Source organism: Neomonachus schauinslandi, chromosome 5, assembly GCF_002201575.2.
Source record: "Neomonachus schauinslandi chromosome 5, ASM220157v2, whole genome shotgun sequence".
Taxonomy (NCBI): domain Eukaryota; kingdom Metazoa; phylum Chordata; class Mammalia; order Carnivora; family Phocidae; genus Neomonachus; species Neomonachus schauinslandi.
In genome coordinates, this window is record NC_058407.1 from 155039353 (window position 1) to 155058848 (window position 19496).

Here is a 19496-nt window from a genome sequence, read left to right on the forward strand (position 1 = left end):
GGGACATAAAGCCACATTTGGTATCTCTTGCCATCGCCACCAAAAAACCTGTCCTCGAGCTTGAGTTCCTCACCCCTCTAGGCCAACCATCCCCAGGCCCTTTTTTTTTTTTTTTTTTTTTTTTTTTAAAGATTACTGATTTATTTATCTGAGAGAGAGAATGGGAGACAGAGAGCATGAGAGGGGGAGGATCAGAGGGAGAAGCAGACTCTCCGCCGAGCAGGGAGCCCGATGCGGGACTCGATCCCGGGACTCCAGGATCATGACCTGAGCCGAAGGCAGTTGCTTAACCAACTGAGCCACCCAGGCGCCCCCACCCAAGGCCATCTTTAAAGGGAGAATGTGAAAATGCTGACAACCAAAGACAGGGCTCAGCTGATGAACATGACCAGCATCCCAGACCTTGGAGAGTGTTGGGGAAGGCCATCGAGAAAGATGTGACCGCCAGCTGACCTGTGTGCTGGACTTGGGCAAACTAAGGTTTCTCACCTCCTCTGCTGTCCTGGGAATGTGGACAGAGCCATGAGACAGTGATGTGGTGTGGAGAACACCAACACAGTACCACTCACTAAACTCCCTTAAGGCCTTTATGTAAACTCTGAAGATGTGGCAGGGCTGGAGATCTACTTGCCTTGCTACCACCCACCCAGGACAAGCGTCCTATCTAAGTTCCATTTCCGATCACACCTGGGAAGCTCCTGAGAAGGTTACGATCCAGCAAAGAGGAAAGCTTTCGCGTGCAGGACATCCCCTCTCAGCTCTGTTGTGAAGCAGGACCGGCCAACACGCTCTGTTGTGAGTGGGCCTACTTCTGGACCAAGAAGGGGCACGGGGTTTGAAGGCTGGGGCAGGGACAGTACAGCGAGCAAGTGCAGTACAGCCACGCCCAGGCTGCTCACCTTCGGGGACAACACTTTGATCAGCTCATTCAGGAAGCGGAATTTGGCCACCTCATTGTGGAACTTCTCCCCACAGTGGTTCACGCACATCTCCAGCACCTGCACGGACACAGGAGCCCCATGAGAAAAGGAAAAGCATTGGCTTCAGGGCTCATCTCATAGCTGATGAGCATCTGCTGGAACTATGGCTAGTATTTCCTCAAGACGACAAAGACACTATAGTCTGAGGAAGGGTGACATTTTCAGATTAAGAAAAAATTGCTACCTGCCTGATCTTGCCGTAACTGCCAGGTTTATGCCCAGGAGAAAGCTTAGTGGAGTGTACCCTGAGGCCACCCCACCTTTTAAGGAGACCATGTGCGCAGGACACACTGGCTAGAGAATCCCGTCCTCCTCAGAGGCAGAGACCTGATCTGTAGCACACAAGGACTGTTAAGCCACAGGCTACCTGCTGACACTCAAACGGCAAGACAGGCCCACACACATCTTCTTTGGTTCGTGCTATTGTTTAACATTTCAAATTAGTCACAAACATCAATAAACTCAGAGAATGGATATAAAACTCTGGGTCTCTGACTCCTGGAAAACAAAGTTCCAGCAACACTAGGTCCCAACCGCACGCCTGGAGGAGCCAGCCAGTCCTGTGCCACAGCTGCCCTCTGTACACCGGCCTCGCGCTCTCCAGGGTTTCCATCCTCACCCATCAGCTCGCTCGTTTATGGGACCAGTCAGGCCCTGCTACATGAGGCACCTGAACTCGCCAGCCCTGGTCTGGGGAAGATTAAGGGAAAGAAAGCCTTCTTTTCCTTCCCCCAAAGCAGGCTCAACGCTGCTCTCTCGAAACAGACCTAGGATGGGGCAACCCAAGCAGAGAATTCGCTATGGGACGCTCTCCACCATGTGAAATGGGCCTGGGGTCCAGCGCTCTCTAGCTGCACGGCAAGAAAGCATAAGCGCAGGGGCAAGCCAAACTCACCGTTAAGGCGTAAAGAGCTTCTTTCTCTTGTGGAGACTGGATCTTGTGGGCCAGTAGCCAGGGCGCGTGGGTTGGGCTAAGGGAAAACAGAGAGACCTGGGCTGTGGGTGGAGAGGAAGAAACCAACTGGTATGGCTGAGTACACTCCGTCAAGTCGCCTCTCTTCCAGAAGCACGGGTCCCAAAGCAGAGGTGGAGTGACGGGCACACAGCCCACACACCTGCCTCTGAAGGAGGCCAACCCCCACCCACCCTTGGTGCGGCGACAGCACCTGACATCCTCCTCCCTGCAGCCAACCCACCCCTAGAACTCCCAAGCTGAGCACTCAAGGCCAGACCTGTGTGTAACCAGGTCATGAGCAATAGACCCTATCGGATGACAAATGCTCAGTAAGCACTGGAGTAGAAAGTGTGATCAAACTTTTCCCTCATTTCAAGATGCTGACTATGCAGCATCATGTAGATTAAACATGTGTATGGCTGACACGATTCTTCAGTTCCTATCCAGATGCTTTGGAAACAGAAACCAAATTTAAAAACAAAAACAAAACCAGAAACCAACAAAATTTCACCCTCTTCCTGCATTTTCTTAAGAAAGAGGACATTTAAAATTACGGAGAATATACTGATCTCTTTCACATTCCTACGTAACCTAGCTACATTCTATCCCTAACATTCAGGGGTCTCCTTAGCATTAGTTACTTAGAACACTGCAATTTTTTTCCCATTTGCTATTTCCAGAAAAATAATGTTCTCAGATCATGGAGGGTAAAAAAGGAAAGAAAGCCTCACTTTCTTTCTCTTAGGTAAAACAGACCCAAGAGACCGAAGCATGCACTTTGTCTGAGGTATGTGTGTGAAGGTCACCTTACCCATTGGGATCGGTGTTCACCTGGTCACAGAAATTCTGGATAGCGGACCAATCCTGTTCTGACACGCTTGGATCTGTGGCTTTATCTGTCAAGGAAATAAAAATAAAGAATGAAGAGAAATATACACCCGCCCCTCCACAAATGAAGTGGCAGCCAAGGACAGTGCTAGCACACCTCTAGGGGATCAGACAGCTGAAAGGGACAGGACCGTGGCTATGCTGTTGGCCACCATCAGGCACAGCGTCTGGCACATGATATGGCCTCAGTGAAGACTGGCTCACTGAATGAACAAGCAAGCTTTTGTCCTGCAAGAGACTCCCCTTCCAGCGCAGCGGATGGCCTGCGTACGCCTCCTTCATGCCCCGTCAGGACTTCCCCACTCTGGCCCTGCAATGAGGATGAGCGAGGGTCAGCATCCGGGAGGCTACCCCCCCACCTTCGTCTTCTTTTTTGAGGGGCGGGGCAGAGGGAGAAGCAGACTCCCCGCTGAACAAGGAGCCTGATGTGGGGCTCGATCCCAGGACCCTGCGATCACGACCTGAGCTTAAGGCAATCAACCGCCTGAACCACCCAGGCGCCCCGCGGGAGGCTACTTGTAACTTTCTTAGCTATGTGATGGTAAGATTAGAACATACCACAAGGCTCTGGGTGGCTCCACTTGGTCATCTCACCATCTCCTCAAAAACAATAAACCCTAAGTCTAACCCTTAGCTTACTGAAATCCTCTCTGACCGTCCTATGTAAGAAGCTTCTCCGTGTATCAGTGGCTTGTGCGCTCTAACAAAAGGACCTCCTTGCGTTCACTCCTCAAAATGCTGTTCCCTTCTGTACACTTGCACATTCCCGGGACCCCAGATCCAATCATGCTACAATCCCTCGACGAAATCTGAGGGCACTAAGCACTGAAAGGATGGCGGCACAGCCTGAGCTACCTACAGAAGGGGGATTATCAGAAGGCCTAACAGAAGACCAGGGTCCGCTGAGGGGAGGGGTGATCTTCGACCTTCCTGGTGCTGAACGACAGCTTCTCTCCTCCCACTGCTGCTGCCTAGAATTCCTAAGAAGGGTGTCCATCCCACATGTCCTGCCCCAGACTAAACCAGGCCTTGATCTCTCACACAGGAGCTGCTGGGAGGCCTCTGTCCTATGCTTTCCTAACCCCCACCCCTCGACTCCTTGCTGTCCAACTTCTGGGGGGCTACCTACCTCTCCAGTGAAAGACCCTGCTGAAGTCTCTTGACAGAGAAGCTCTTTCAGGCTCTGTAACAGGCTGATTCTAGGGTCCTGTTTCTGGTATTACTCCTTATGCCTGAACATTTACTTCGGTCCTCTCAAAATCCTACCCATTCTTCAAGGCCCATCTGAATTTCCACCTTCCCCCAAAACCTCCTCCCACTGCTCCAGCCCCTGTGATTCTCCTCCCTTCGGGTTACTGAAGAGTCCAAGGTCAAGCAGAGTTTAACTTTTCCTGACCGCAGTCACACTTCTGTCATGTGGAAGTCATGTGTCTCCCCAGCTCAACTGTGAGATTCAAAAAGCCAACTCCATTCTAAGTGAAAAAAGAAGACAAGGGAGAACAAAGGAATCAGACTGTCACTGCCCACATTCCCTCACCTGTTCCCCCTCAAAGCCCCTTCCTATGCTGGATCTCAAAAATCCTATCCATCCTTTGAGCCCCAATTCAAACGCCACTTCTTCATAAAGACTTCCTTGATCTCTCTCCCACTCCCACCAAACAGAAGCCTCTCTTCCTTCTCAGAAGACCCTCATTCTACCTGCCCCTCTTACGATGGAGATGTCTAGCTCCAATTCTGACTAGCTACTTGTTCTTGGGCTCTCAGGGCCTCAGTTCCCTCCACTATGAAGGAAAACAGCACCTTCCTCAAAGGACACTCCTGAGATTTATAAGGTAGTATCTAAAGTGCCTGGTACAGCAGCAAATATTAAAGTAACCAATAAAGGACAGCTAAATCTTATTGTTCATTATAATGCACAGTCTCTGCCTTTTACTTTAAAAACATGCGTACGTGACTTATTGCACCTAAAGGGAATAAAACTCGAAGGCAAAAGCCATATATTCCCTGCAGTGCTTAGTACATTACCTTCCTCAAAGGCACAAAATAATTACTCATGAAATAAATTATTTAAAGCAGTGATTCTCAGAGATTCTGATTAAAGAGATCTGACTCATCTTAAATAATTCTGCCTGATTTTAGCTTCCTGAAGTTTTAGTTCACTACCAGGTCAAGGTTGATGTCTCTGGGCACTCAGAAACTCGACCCATGACTGGACCTAGAGCCGAGATCGGCAGAATCCAGCCTTCCTCCTCCTCACCCCCTCCCCGGCCACCAAGTGAAAAGAGTAAGACAATCACCAGCTTTTCCAAAGAAAGGAGTAAGACACATCTATGAGGTTGAGTCATGTTCCAAACCCTTAACCAAGGCAAAGCAGCAAGATCTATAAAGGGTAAGTTTATTTGTATCATGAGGATTCCCTCAAAGTTTATCCCAGCCCCCAAATAGCAACAGTAGTATTAGCTGCCCTTTTTTTTTTTTGTAAAGAAGTTACCATGACCAGCCACCAGGCTGAGTGTTTCCCAAGCCTCCCTCCCGTCCAGTGTTAAGAAGGGAGAGCGCCACTATTCTCTCATGATTTTAGAGGCAAAGAAACCTGCCCAGCCACCAAAGCTGGAAAACGGCAACAAAACTGCAGTCCCAGGTCTGCCCCGAGCCAGGGCCCAAACATTTCTCTCAGTTCCTTGACAGAGACAAGGCCTCTTTGGGAACTAGTTTCAACTTTCTTGCCACTAAGTTATCAACTCCTAAAGCAGGAAGACCGGTCTCGTTCACCTTCACATCCTCCAGAATGTCATTGGCACAACTATCTACTGAATGAATGAATGATTCACCTTTTGCTCTGCAGAGCCTGGCCAGTTGGCTGGACCAGTTTTTGACTCCAGGGGAGGGCTAGCCCGGTTCGGAAATAACTGGGTCTTCCATAATATAATGCCAGCCGGCAAGGCTGTTTCAGAGGCTTCCTGCGGCTCCAGAGAAAACGGCCCCCCGGCCCCCCCAGGTCCACCCACTGGGTCTGATCAGGCCGTAGCACCCCTAGGGTGCAGGACACCCATGTGCCCCAAGGAGTGGCTGGTGGCCAGCAGGGCACAGCCAGGGAAAGACTCAAAGAACCCCTTCTCTACTTCTCAAGACTGCCACAGCCCTACCAGGGGCTACCCCAGGCATTAAAGTGGTTTCTTTAGCTGGCACTTGGGCAGGACAAAGAACACTAGTGCCATGTATCTACCTAATAAAAGCAGTGTTCCTATGCATTTCAAGCCCGCTACAGGGTGAGAGGTATTAAGAAAACAGCTGAGACCTCCAGCAGTGAGTGACATGGCTCCTCTAAGAGTGACTAAATCCGAAGCCAAATCATCTCACACAGCTGCCAACGAACCACGAGAGTCCTGACTCCGGCGCCAGGAGCAGCCTATGCGGGTCAGGGGAACCCTGAGCCTTTGGGGAAGCAGTGACCTCAAGGAACACTTAGAGTTCAATCCTTCAGGAAGTCTACAGTCCAGGAGTCCTTCAGTTAAGCCCACGACGGAAACCCAAGACCCACCATGGGAATGTCCTGTGCTAGGCTCCAAGATAAAGAATGAGCTCAGCCCTCAAGAAGCTGGGAGAGTATAAATAGATTGCAATTTGACCACCCCCGATCCCCAAGAGAGGCACAAAAGTGGGGCTGGAAGAAGACCGGACATATCACCTGGGAGTAGGTCCAGGTGAAAGGAACACGGCTTTGCCGAGCACCCCACTCCAAGCATGTAAGATGGCCCAGCGCCCCTGGCAGCACCACTATGGCTACAGTCCCAGACACCAAAGGGACCCAGCACAGCTTTTAACAGCATAGGACTGGCAACAACCTCAAAGGTCCACTAACAGGGAACTGGGTACATCAATTATTGGGACGTAGGCTCTCACTAATAAGAACGAGGCAGCTCTCTATGCAATCCTGGGGAACCACCACCAAAATCAATTAAGTTTGGGGGTCAGGGGCTGCAGAATGCACAGAAGCTGCTATTTACATTTTTTAAAGCATGAATTTCTGGTAACACCTTCCTCCCCCGCACCTAATTTTCATTAAATTCTAGTTAGTTAACATATAGCATAATATTGGTTTCAGGAGAATTCAGTGGTTCATCACTTCAGCTTCCTGATGTTCCTTTGAGGAACTACTCCTCCCCAGTTCCAAAGTTTTTCCTTTTTTTCCCTCCTGCTAAGCCAATATGAGTTTTTTGCCACTCACAACTAAAAACACTAATGATAATATCTAACACTACATGCCAGGCACTGTTCTAAGTGCTACACATGTATTAACAACTCTAAGGTCAGAATACTACTATCTACTATCTCTATCTTCAAGACACAGCTGCCCTGCTGGACTGACGCAAGGTCTGTTAGTGACCTGAGCCTGGCAGTCCTCAGACCCCACCTACAAGGACTTCCTTCTCCATCCAGCCCAGACTCAGTGCATTTCTTCAGCTACACCCCTGTCCTTGCCACACCATCAACCCCTCTACCTCCTTGGCCTTCCATTGTACCAACTCCACTGTGCCCCACATCCCAGCAAATCCAGTTTAAACCATAGCTCGCCTCCTCTGATCCTACTAGGGGTGGAGAATCACACAACCCTGAAGACTACAAGAAACACTTCTGATGTCCAATCAACACTCTGAAGTCCAAACTCAGAAGATCTCAAGTATGAAGTGGGAAGGTGATCCTGCCCTTTTCCTCTGAGGGGACATTTGGCAATATCTGGAGATGCTTTTGGTTTTATGTGGCATTTTGGTGTGTGCTATTGGCATCTAGTGGGTTGAGGCCAGGAACTCTACTAAACATCCTATAATGCACAGGACAGACCCCCACAACACAGAATTATCAGACCCAATGTCAACAGTGTCAAGGTTGAGAGACCCTGTTCTCAAGCATCCAGGTGGGCACCCTTTTGTTTCCCTTACCAGCTGTTTCCAAACTTCCCCACCTCCTCCCTGAAGGCCCCTGTTCCATCTCTGCCCCTGACACTCAGCAGGGAATGGTGGTGGTCACACGGGACCTTATTTGCATGTGCAATCATCTTTATCTCCTTCCCCAAACATTCAGAAAAACAAAAGGTGCCCTTCCTCTCTGTGAAGCCAAGTCACCCCTTTCTGCTCTGGCTCTGACCTCCTTCAGCATCTTCAAGGCCCTCACCCATGGCTCCAGCATTGGACTTGGGATTTAAGGATAGTTCCCCAAAGGAACAGTAGCATAAAGAGGGGCTTACAGGTGCCCCTCTCCTTTTGAGATCTTCTTTACACCTAAATTCCCTCTGGCTACGCTCCCTCCTTCCTTTCACAAATACCATTTAAAAAAAAAAAAGAAAAAAGGGCTGGTGACCAGGGGCTACACGCTCCCTACACCAGATAAACTTCATATTGCAGAGTAGCTGTTGCCAACTCTTCAAAACTCAAGAGATTTCACATAAACTATAGGTTCTAGCTCTAACTGAAAAACTGCAAGATCTAGCACCTTTGGGACCATATCCGCCTAAAACAGAGGGTCTGAAGAACCCCCACCTTGGGCAGTCGGGTTCCCTGTTATCTCCTGCACCGTGTCAGCTGACAGCGTCCTCTCACCCAGTCCACCTGACCCTTTTTGGCAACTCCACTCTAGGCCTATTCTCCACTACCTAATCAACCACCTTCAGTCCCCACCACTTAACTCAAAGATAACTCATCAGTAACCTTTTAGTTGCCAAATTCAAAGTTCCCCCTTCTCCTGCCTCACCCTACTCCATCTTTCTGCCCACCAACTACGCCCCTCCTTTGAGATGGGTGGCTCCCCACCCCCCCCCAGCTTTCTCCTGCCCGTGTCAGCGCCACCTTCCCTGTCAGGCTGCTTTTCCCACCTGCTTCCTAAACGCTGAGGTTCTCCATGCTCTATCTGCAAACCTCTGCTCTTCTTAATATCCACCGCCTGCCTGGACAAGCTCTCTGCCAGTGAACTGAAGATTCCCACACTGACCTCCAGCTCCCACCCTTTCTGCAGCTGATCACCTGCCTGGACAGGGTCTCTTTTTGGCTATGCCACCTGTACCTCAAACTCCACAACGGAACCATCTTTTCCTTCTTAAACTGAGTCTTCCTCACAGGTGAGGCATTTTTTTTTTTTTTAAAGATTTTATTTATTTATTTATTGGAGACCGAGCGAGAGAGAAACAGCATGAGAGAGGAGAGGGTCAGAGGGAGAAGCAGGCTCCCCGCCAAGCCGGGAACCTGATGTGGGACTCGATCCCAGGACCCTGGGATCATGACCTGAGCCGAAGGCAGTCGCTTAACCAACTGAGCCACCCAGGCGCCCAGGTGAGGCATTTCTAACTAACCAGTTCCCAGAGCCCGAAATCCGGGATCCATCCTAGGTTCCTCCTAGTCTCCATTTGAATGCATCAAGGCCGCTGATTGTGCCTGCTAATTATTTCTACTGTCAGCCCCTAAGCACTACCAAAACAGCTTTTTATTTACTCTCCCTGCCTAGCCTCGCCTCCCTAGCCAATTTGGCTCCACATGGCTGCAGATGAGGCTTTTAATAGGTGTACTTGATCAGACGCTCCCACTGAAAACTCCACCCCCACCCCGCCACAGGATAAAATATAAATTCCTTCCTGCAGTATCCAAACCCCTCGAAGATCTGCAGCATCCAAGCCCTGATTAGCCCCCCCCCCCAGCCTCTTTTCCAGGCTCTTTGTTCTTTAGGCTTTCCACTCCAGCAGTACCCACTACTGGTTCCCAAAACGCCCCACACCCTCCCGTCCCCAGTTTTTTGCATATGGTTTCCTGTGCCGGAGTGCCTGAGATGTTGTCACCTCCACTGTCCACTCAAATGCTATGTCTGCTGTGACAATCCCCAGGTAAACCGATCAACTCATCACATGTTAAAGCAAAAGCGGCCCGCACCCCAATTTGCCGTAATTATAGCAAGGTGCCCTGACTGTGGACTTGGACCCACTAAACAAGGTCTTTGTAATCAAAGACCCTGTGTTACGCACCTCAGGATTTCCAGCACCTAGCAGAGCCCAATACAAGACGCATAGTCTGTAGCCTCCCTGAATTTCAATTCCTCATCGGTTACCTGTACCGGCCAGGACTGCGGTGAGGGGGAGTCCGGCCAGAGTAAACGTACACAAAAGGTATAAAGGGCTTGTTTTGACATTAACAACAGCAGCCTGATAGAGATCTGTACCAGCTCGAGAGAGACCGCAAGAGGCTGCCTGCCTTGCACGAGTCTCCTTCAGTGTAAAGGTCCTCTTCTCCAAAACGGGATTAATAACAGAAGCTGCCTCTTGGGGTCGTAATGAGAATTAACAATGGCTGAAATGCTTCTAGCACACTGCTTGACACAAAAGAAAAGCTCCACAAACGCTAGCCATTAGGTGAATCGTGTTTGCGTGCTGCGACGACAGAGGTGGGCAGTGGCGGGGAGCAGAGTACCCAGACTCGGGTTCCACCGCCCGGCCGACTCCTGAGGCTCCTCGGGGGAACCCGGGGCGATCCCCGCACCCACGCCCCGCCCAACCCAGCCCCCGGCCACCTGCCCGCCGCCGCCGCGTCAGAAGAAAGGCCTGGGGAGGCGGGAAGCCAGGCCTCACGTGTGTTGCTGGGCCCCCGCCGAGGGGCGGCCCCGCTACTCACTGAGCCACAGCTCCAGCGCCGCCGCCGGCCCCGGGGGCCCCTCGGCCGTCTCGGACCCCGCCGCGGCCCCTGCTGCCACTGTCGCCGCCGCCGCCATGGGCCGGACTCCGCTGCTCAAGTTGCGGGTACCCCTGGCCTCTAGCCGCCGCCGCCGTCCGGCGCGCTCCGGGGCTGCCGACGCGGCAGGCGAGGGTTGGCACGTGACAAGGCGGGGTCTGGTGCGGCCCCGCCCACCACTCAAGCCCCGCCTCCGGGCGAGCCCGGGGCCGGGGGCGCTGCCTCGCAGAGATGCCTCCCCTCCGCGGAGTCTGGGTTTGCCCAGTGTAGTTCTAGACCACGACGGGGTCAAGGCCTATCAAGCCAACTTCGCGAGGCCTGCGTGCTCTTGTCCTTCTGGAGTAGGCTTGTCGGATGAAATGCAGGATGCCCAGTTAAATTTGAATTTCAGATAAACTAGGAATAGGGGTTTTTTTTTTGGGGGGGGGGAGTATTTTTATCCAGGAGGGTCTTCCCCCACACCACCTTCTCTGAAATGACACACAGGCTTTCTATCATACTGCCTTATTTTCTCCTTTACACATTACACCATCGATCTACTAAATACTGCCTATTTTGTTAAAGGATAATTTTTCCCCAAAAAAGTCATGATTCTCATACATATTGAAACAAATACATGTTAAATATTTTAACTTTAATTAAATGAGGGGAACTGAGCGGATGTGGTGTTGTAATTCATTCAAAAGAGAAAAAAAGGGGGGCGCCTGGGTGGCTCATTCGTTAAGTCTCTGCCTTCCGCTCAGGTCATGATCCCAGGGTTCTGGGATCGAGCTCCCTCGTCTGGCAGGAAGCCTGCTTCTCCCTCTCCCACTCCCCCTGCTTGTGTTCCCTCTCTCGCTATGTCTCTGTCAAATAAATAAAATCTTTAGGAAAAAAAAAGAGAAAAAAGGTTGGGGGCACCTGGGTGACTCAGTCAGTAGAGCAGGAGACCCTTGATCTTGGTGTTGGAAGTTCAAGCCCCATATTGGGTATAGAGATCATTTAAAATCTTAAAAAAAGAAAAAGGCAAATGTATACAGAATAAAGGAGTGTTGGAACACATGGACAAATGGACACAAAACTAGCTTTTCCATCAGTAGTGAGGGCTGTCCACCCAACCTGCAGAATAATTTGCATTTCTATCAGTCATCTAGGAGTAACCACTTGTAAGAGGTCCGAGAGACAATAAAAAGCCATGCTACCTAGACGACACATAATTTTCCTTCAAAGCACGCTGTCTATACTCCATTGCCTGTTTCACCCCACTGATAAAAGCAAAAATTTTGCTCTGTACACTTCTATATCCCCAGTACCTAGAATAGTGCCTGGCATGCTAGTGCCACCAAGTATTTGTTGAATGGCCAGATGAACCCTAGAAGCAGTAAGAGGTAGCTATAGGACTTTAGGTTCCGTCTCTGAATGAGGACTTCAACCACTTCCATCTTGACCTCAGTCTGTACTTTCTAATTGATTAAGTTCTTTCCAGCTTATCTCTTAACTGTGGCAAAGGCCCCACAGGAAAAGTATCCTGTGATGGGAACCAAAACTACCCCCTCAAGCAGTAAGGACGGCCCTGAGCCAGCAAGACCCCGCCCTGTGATTGACCCAAAGACATTGATGACCTGACTTCACTGCCCACCTTTGTCCTGCACGTTCCTTACATAAACCTGCAAGTATTTTCAGCACTCTGGAGACGTCTTTGAGATGTTAGTCTGCTCTGTTCCCCGCTGGCCTCATTGAAATAAATCCTTTTCTTGCTTCACCACCACTGTCTCTCTGCCTTTGGGTTTTGTCAGTAGTGAGGAACCAAACCTGATCTGTTTGGGACTCTCAGAGCCACGGGCTCTTGCAGCCTTGCGGCCCAGGGACATCCCTATCCCAAGTAAATACACAATCTAAGTGAGGTAACCACCGTTGTGCTATCTCAGTTTCAAAATAAGTCTAGCCACACACATCTCTGACAGATTGCTGCCCATAGCACCCTTCCACATGGAAACTGTCATGAAAGCTCTGAACGACAAGAGACGGAAGTGCTGTTTGCCAGCTTCTATGCTAAACCTTTTACAGTTGTTACTGGTCTTGATAAACCCGCGCTGCTGTAACAGAATACCCCAGACTCAGCGGCCTAAACAAGACGTTTTCTCACAGGTCTGGAGGCTGGAAAGTCCAAGATAAGGTGCTGCAGATTGGGTCCCTGGTAAGACCCCACTTCCTGGTTTGCAGAGGGCTGCCATCTTGCTGTGTGCTTCCAAGGTGGAGGGAGAGGGTGAGAGAGAGAGTATGCATTGTGGTCTCTTCCTCTTATAAAGATACTAATCTCTTCCTGAGGGCTCCACCTTTGTGACCACATCTAAACCTAATTAACTCCTAAAGTCCCACCTCCAAATACCATCACATATAGGGGCTTAGAGCTTCAGCATATGAATTATCAGGGGACAGCTTCCACCTATAACATTATTCATATAGCGGAAATTTTGTTTTTCAAAGAACTGTCTATAGCGTACCCTTCTGTGTTCTTTTTGGTTCTTTGGGAATTATGTTACATCTCTGTAAACTGTAGATAACTGAAAGCAATTAAAAATTATTCTTGTCTATAGGCTTGCAAATGAATTGTCCTGGGAAAATACAACCTGCTCTACGTGGAAAAACCAGTTTGTCTCCACCTGCACATTCATTTCAATATTCCTGATCTATAAATTTGTCCTGTGGATTCTCCTTTGAACTGGTTGTAACATCTCCTCAGCGTCTTCACTAATGAGTCAAATAAAATCTTTAACACATGTTCATCTCTTGAAAATTCTAAACACCTGGCGACGCTAGAGCTGGGTTTCCTCACTGCAACAAATGTCTGGAGATGACTGGAGACTGCGCCCCATAGAGGGGCAGGAACTCTCCACTGGCCAAGGACCATTCATCACTTCTTAGATATATCTTACACCTGGCTTACGTTACTTACGTGATTTTAGGCAACCACACTCATTCAACATTTTGACTAGTGGATCAGTTTTCCAACTGGCCTTTGTTAGAATAACCTGGAGGGCTTGTTAAAACACATCATGCAGGGCCCAACCCACACAGTTTCTAATTCAGTAGGTCTGGGACGAAGCCCAAGAATCTGTCTTTCTCATTAGTCTCCAGGCGATGCTGATGCCGCTGGCCTAGGGACTGCAACAGAAAGATAAAAGGTAAGTGGGCAGTAGGGAAGTGGATTGGGAGTTCAGGGCAGTGGTTGGGTTTACATACCATCGAACTTCTGGCACTTTATAGATGCAAAATAATTATTGGTGGAACTGGAATCCTCTGGCTCTCCCTATCTAGCTCTAAGCACCAGATGTGAACTAATTGTACCTGAAGTCCTTTCTTTTGTATGTCCTGTTCCTTCAGCCTGGAAAGACCTCCCTCTGCTGTCAAACTGTCAGCGTGGAGCTGCCAGATTTAGCCAATAAAAATAGAGGAAGCCCAGTTAAATCTGAATTTCAGACACACAATTTTTTAGCACAAGTATGTTCCAAATATTGCCTGGGACATACTTATACTAAGACAATTACTATTTATCTGAAATTGAAATCAAAAGGCAAAACCCAACTCCTTCTAAAGGAAGTGTTCCCCGACTGGCTTTCCGCCCCCCACACCCCCCACACCCCCCACCCCCACCCAGGGATTCCATATCCCTGTAGCAATTCCATTGCCTCTCCACCATCAGCTCCACACCTGTATTACGGTAATTGTTAGTCTCATGTGAGACTCTCATCTCTTTGAGGTGGGGGACCTTCTCTTTTGAGAAGGTGGGAGGGGGAGAGGGAGAAGCAGACTCCTGCTGAGCAGGGAGCCCGATGCGGGACTCGATCTCAGGACCCTGGGATCATGACGCGAACCGAAGGCAGACGCTTAACTGACTGAGCCACCCAGGCGCCCCTGAATGTCTGTAATTAATGAGCCTTTATTATTCCTCTCCACATCCCCAGGCCTCAGAGGGCCTGGCACAAGAGGTATTTGTCAAATGAATGAATACAGACAGGATTGAATGGACTCGGTTTAGAGGGGTTCTCCAGGTGATGACAGCTTCCCCTCCTTGGCTGGGCTGTCCTACTGCGATCAGGATCGGGAGAGTGGTGGGTGGGGGTGGAGCTGAGGGGGGCTCTGGCCTAGAGGGAAAGGCCGTGACCCTAACATTTGGCAGGGCTATGACGGATAAGTTGAAGATCCCCCAGGCCGTGATAATGAGCATGAGTGCCAAAACAAACTTGTACTGACTTCCAAATTAAAAAAACACATTCATATCCGGTGATTCACTAATGACAATAGTTACCACCAGTGATGTGAAGTTCCTGGAACACTGCATAGCAGCATTCTCGCTAAACGTAGCGACTTCGGCGAAGTCAGCCCCTGTGCTCTTGACTGCTCACCCTGACCATCTGATCCGATCAGAGGTGGATCTGGTCTTTGACTCCACAGTGTCTCTGAGCAGCCACTGCGTGAAGCACAGCTGTTCTCAGCACCAGGGGTACAATGAAGACAGGACGCCCCCGTTCTCCTGGACTTTACTATCTGACACCAGCAAACAACCGCAGAACTCCTTACATACACAATTAGTTATGCAATCAATTCCAATTGTGTGCTTTGGAAAAGAAGAGGGTGCTGATGATGAAAGACAACAGGAAGACCTCCCAGGAAGAAGTCAGAGGCTTCCCTGATGTGATAGCGGAGCTGAGATCTGGAGGCTAGGAAGGAGGCAACCAGGCAAAACCAGAGAAGAGTGGGGAGAACAGTAGTACGAAGGCAGGAAAGAGACGTGCCTGGGGACCTCGGGAAGGCATATGTGGTTGGAGGCCAGACAAGAGGGCACGTGAGGGGCCGTAAAGGGTGAAGTGCAGCTGGGGAGACAGACCAGGGTCAGGCTGTGATGAGGAAGCGCGGCTTCATCCGGACAACAGTCCTCCTTCTTGCCTCATTTTCCAGTCCTCTCCTATCAGGGCTCCCTGCTTCTGGTCTGGTTCTGCTCCAATCTCTCTGCAGCAAAGCTGCCAGGAGGAGCTTTCAAGTAATCCACAAATCCAATCCTGTCGCTTCCCAAAACCTTTCAATGGCTCCTCACCTTCCACCTCCTGACGACTTAACCCATCTCTTCACTAACGGAACCCACAATTTGTTAAAGTGCCCAGGGTTCCCCAACCCAGCCGTGGACCTCAGGGAAGAGTGGGCCCTGCCCCCACTCTGGGTCTGACTGACCTATAAGGATGCCTCCCCCACTTTCCCAGAAGTTCAAGAATGGGGAAGTAAAGCAGGGAAGGGTGCTTGGAGAAAACTTTCTTTGCATTTGGGGGAGAGCGGCAGAAAGCCACTACCTCTGACAGCACATGAAGGAGGAAGTGCAGAGAGGCCCAACCATTTTAGGCAAGCCAACTGTCAGCACAGGAAACCAACCCAAGGCTATTGGCTGGGGCCAATACAGCAGAGATGGAAATGGAAAGACCCGGGGTCCTTACTGACGTCACTGGATGTTTAATTAACCAACCCTAGAGCCTGCCTTACCCCCTGAACTTCCTGTTACATGAAATACTAAATCTTATTTTAAGCTGGTTTGAATCTGGGTTTTTTTTTGTTGTTGTTATTTGCATCAGATGGCACCCTGATACCCTTAACCTGGCAAAGAAGGGCCATTTGGGGGGGCACCTGGGTGGCTCAGTCGGTTAAGTGTCTGCCTTCGGCTCAGGTCATGATCCCAGGGGCCTGGGATTGAGCCCCACTTTGGCGGGGGGTGGTCCCTGCTCAGCGGGGAGCCTGCTTCTCCCTCTGCCCTCCCCCTGCTCCTGCTCTTTCTCTGTCAGATAAATTAAAAAAAAAATCTTAAAAAAAAAAAAAGGGCCATTTGGAATTTCCCTCTGCTTGGTTTCTCAGCCACTTCTACACCCCCTCAACTCCTACTCTTACATGCTCACCTTTGTGAAGTTCTCCTCTCCTCCTTCTACTTGGAATACCCTTCCAACCCCCACAGACCTGGGAAACTCCTACTCATCCTTTAGAACACTGTTCAAAGGTCACTTCATCTGTAAAGCCTTCTAGTACCCCTGAACAGATTAAAAGCCGCCCTCTCTGGACCCTCCTATTACCCAGAGGGTCCTCACTTTCTAAGTATTCATCACTCTTGGTCCCTGGGAAGGTAAGAATTTTGTCATATGACAAATATATTAACTGAATAGATGACTTCCATTTGTCCCCACCCTTCACTTCAGAGTCTTTGTCCAAAGTCTGTCTCATAGAGGGACGCCTGGCTGGCTCAGTCAGTAGAGCATGTGACTCTTAATCTTGGGGTTGTGGGTTCAGGCCCTACATGGGGTGTAGAGATAACTTAGAAATAAAATCTTAAAAAAAAAAAATGCTATGTCTCATAGATAGTTGGATTCAAAGCAAATCACAGGCCACAGACCAGCTTGCTAACCACAACTGCAAATCTTGCAAAGCGATGCTGGGAAACTATTAAATTTGGCAGTTAGACCAGCTGAAGACTGCCACTTCTAAACACACTGGTCTGACTGATGGGGCCCTTATTTTTTCCATAAGATCCTCACTTGATTCCCTACTATGTGTCAGGCAATAGGCCAGGCACCATGGTTATAACCAAGAATGAGACAAACTGCCTGCCTTTCTTAATCTTACATTCTTTAGAGTAAGGGAGGCAGTAAACACGTACAAGTATGCTATATACTTTCATGTAGTAATAAGTATTACATAGAAACAAAGTAGGATAAAGGCAATGGAAATGAAATTCCAAATGTGGTTACAGAACAATAATTTTCTAGAAAAGATCCTCTCTGAGGACACTGACAGAGAATGTGCTGAGGGAAGGAACCACTCTCCCTACTCAGTACAGTGGGCCCCCCTGCAGCCACGGTCCTATTGTGTGACTCTGTCCCACTGGCCACAGTTGACTGGACCATGAGTAGACAGCTGACCCAAGTGAGGCCATCAGATTCCTCCTGGGAATCTGGACATGGAATACTAGTTATCTAACTGGTAGTGTACGATAAGAGAGAGGATTCTGCTTTAGGGCTGGGGCAGTTATTGGCCAAGTACAGAGAGAAAGAAAAAGCCGGCCTGCAGAAGGAAGACGAGGGGAGCAGACCCAGCTGAATGTTAGAGACTGTGGTCTCAGAGGGACAAAAGTGAGGGTTCTTGAGTCCCAGTGGGTTGGCAGGTACAGATTCCAGGCTCTCGAAAGGTCCAGCTGGAAGTCCTCCTGTTTGATCTGTGAGAGTCCTACCTCTCTGATAAATTCCTTTTGCAGTTCAAGTTAGTCTGAGTGGGGGGTGGGGCGTGGCCTGGGTGGCTCGGTCAGTTAAGGGTCTGCCTTAGGCTCAGGTCGTGATCTCTGGGTCCTGGGATTGAGCCGTGTTGGGCTTCCCGCTCAGCGGGGTGTCTGCTTCTCCCTCTCCCACTGCCCCTCCCCCTGCTCCTTCTCTGTCAAATAAATAATTTTTTTTTTTTTAAAGTTAGTCTGAATGTTTCTATGGTTTACAATCAAGATCACCCTTTCTAAGAATGGAAATACCGGTGGTGATGATGATGGTAATAGATAACACCGGTTAAGTGCCAATCACTGTTTTAAGAACTTTCCATATAACATCTATTTTAATCCTTACGACTCTTTGAGACAGGAACACTTGCCAGCCCCATTTTATAGATGAGGAAACTGAGGTCCAGAAGTCACATGGTGAGTAGATGGTAGAACTGGCTTTTGAGTCTAGTAGTTGACCTCCATGGCCTTTACCACTTCACCATGCTCTCAGAAGCCTGGGGGAATGGACTTGAGGTTATTTCCAATGTGTGGAGTCCCTTCACCCACACCCACGGTACTGAGCAAAACCCCAGTGTGAAGACACATGCCGCTTTTTAGACAGCTCCCTCTAACTGAGAAAGCGGCAGCAGCTTATCAATTCATGAGCCGGTTTCTCATAACCGTGCTTGTGCCGTAGAAGCAGAGGCCCCGATGTCACTCCGTAGCTAAGACTTGAGCTTGGACTGTGGGTTGTCATAAGCCTGAGTTTAAATCCTTGCTTTGCCTCATACTGTAACCTTGGGACAGTTCATGAACTCTTCTGAGCCTCAGTTTCCCCACTTAAAACACAAATAAGAATACCTCTCTCATGGGGTTGTGGAAATTGAATGGCGATGGGCTACAGTGTTTCTCATTTGGAGGCTGGCTGCCACATGGGGAAAGTCTAGAAGCCCCAGCAGGATCTTTCAAAAAAAATTTTTATTTTATTTTTTTAAAGATTTTATTTATTTATTTGACAGAGAGGCAGGGAGAGAGGCAACACAAGCGGAGAAGCAAGCTTCCCACTGAGGAGGGAGCCTGATGCGGGACTCAATCCCAGGACTCTGGGATCATGACCTAAGCTGAAGGCAGATAGATGCTTAATGACTGAGCCACCCAGGTGCCTCCCCCCAAAATTTTTATTTTATTTATTCTTTTTCCAGTACGGTCTTTATAGACAGTCATCATCTTCCTTCCACTTTAGCCATTCCTATTTACCCCAGTAAGAACATCTATTTCAGGAGCACCCTGCTGGCTCAGTTGGAAGAGCATGAGACTTGATCTTGGGGTTGTGAATTTGAGCCCCATTTTGGGCACAGAAATTACTTAAATAAAAAAATAATAAATAAAAAGAACATCTTATTTCAGAAACCTGTAGACAACGACTTACAAAAATGGGCAGAAGGAAGAGGTGGATATGAAGAAAAAGGTGTAAAACAGGCAGGGCGAAGGTCCAGTCCAAGGACCAGGCCTGGAGAACTGGAAAAGAGAAAGAGATGACCTTTAGAGAAGGAGACACAGGATGCCCCAAGGGCAAGGACCAAGAGCAGTATAAAACGCAGTGCTCACCCTTGGCAGACGGTCACTTCTCCTTTTACAAGCCCCAGAGGGTCTGCCGTCCAGTTCAGCCCTGCATGCACCAGCCATCCTTCCCTGCTCCACATCCCAACGGG

General features: G+C 49.3%; 1 protein-coding gene across 1 annotated transcript in view; it reads right to left on the reverse strand.

Annotated features, from left to right (window-relative positions):
- GGA2 (golgi associated, gamma adaptin ear containing, ARF binding protein 2) overlaps positions 1-10602 on the reverse strand; it is a 30562-nt gene extending 19960 nt beyond the window's left edge. Inside the window, exons 1-4 of the mRNA XM_044915088.1 lie at positions 10473-10602; positions 2747-2831; positions 1876-1951; positions 900-998 (exon numbers count right to left, since the gene is read on the reverse strand). Coding sequence (XP_044771023.1) covers positions 900-998; positions 1876-1951; positions 2747-2831; positions 10473-10569 — 357 coding nt within the window. The 5' untranslated portion in view covers positions 10570-10602. The remainder of the gene's footprint in view (positions 1-899; positions 999-1875; positions 1952-2746; positions 2832-10472) is intronic.
- Positions 10603-19496: the final 8894 nt, after the last annotated feature.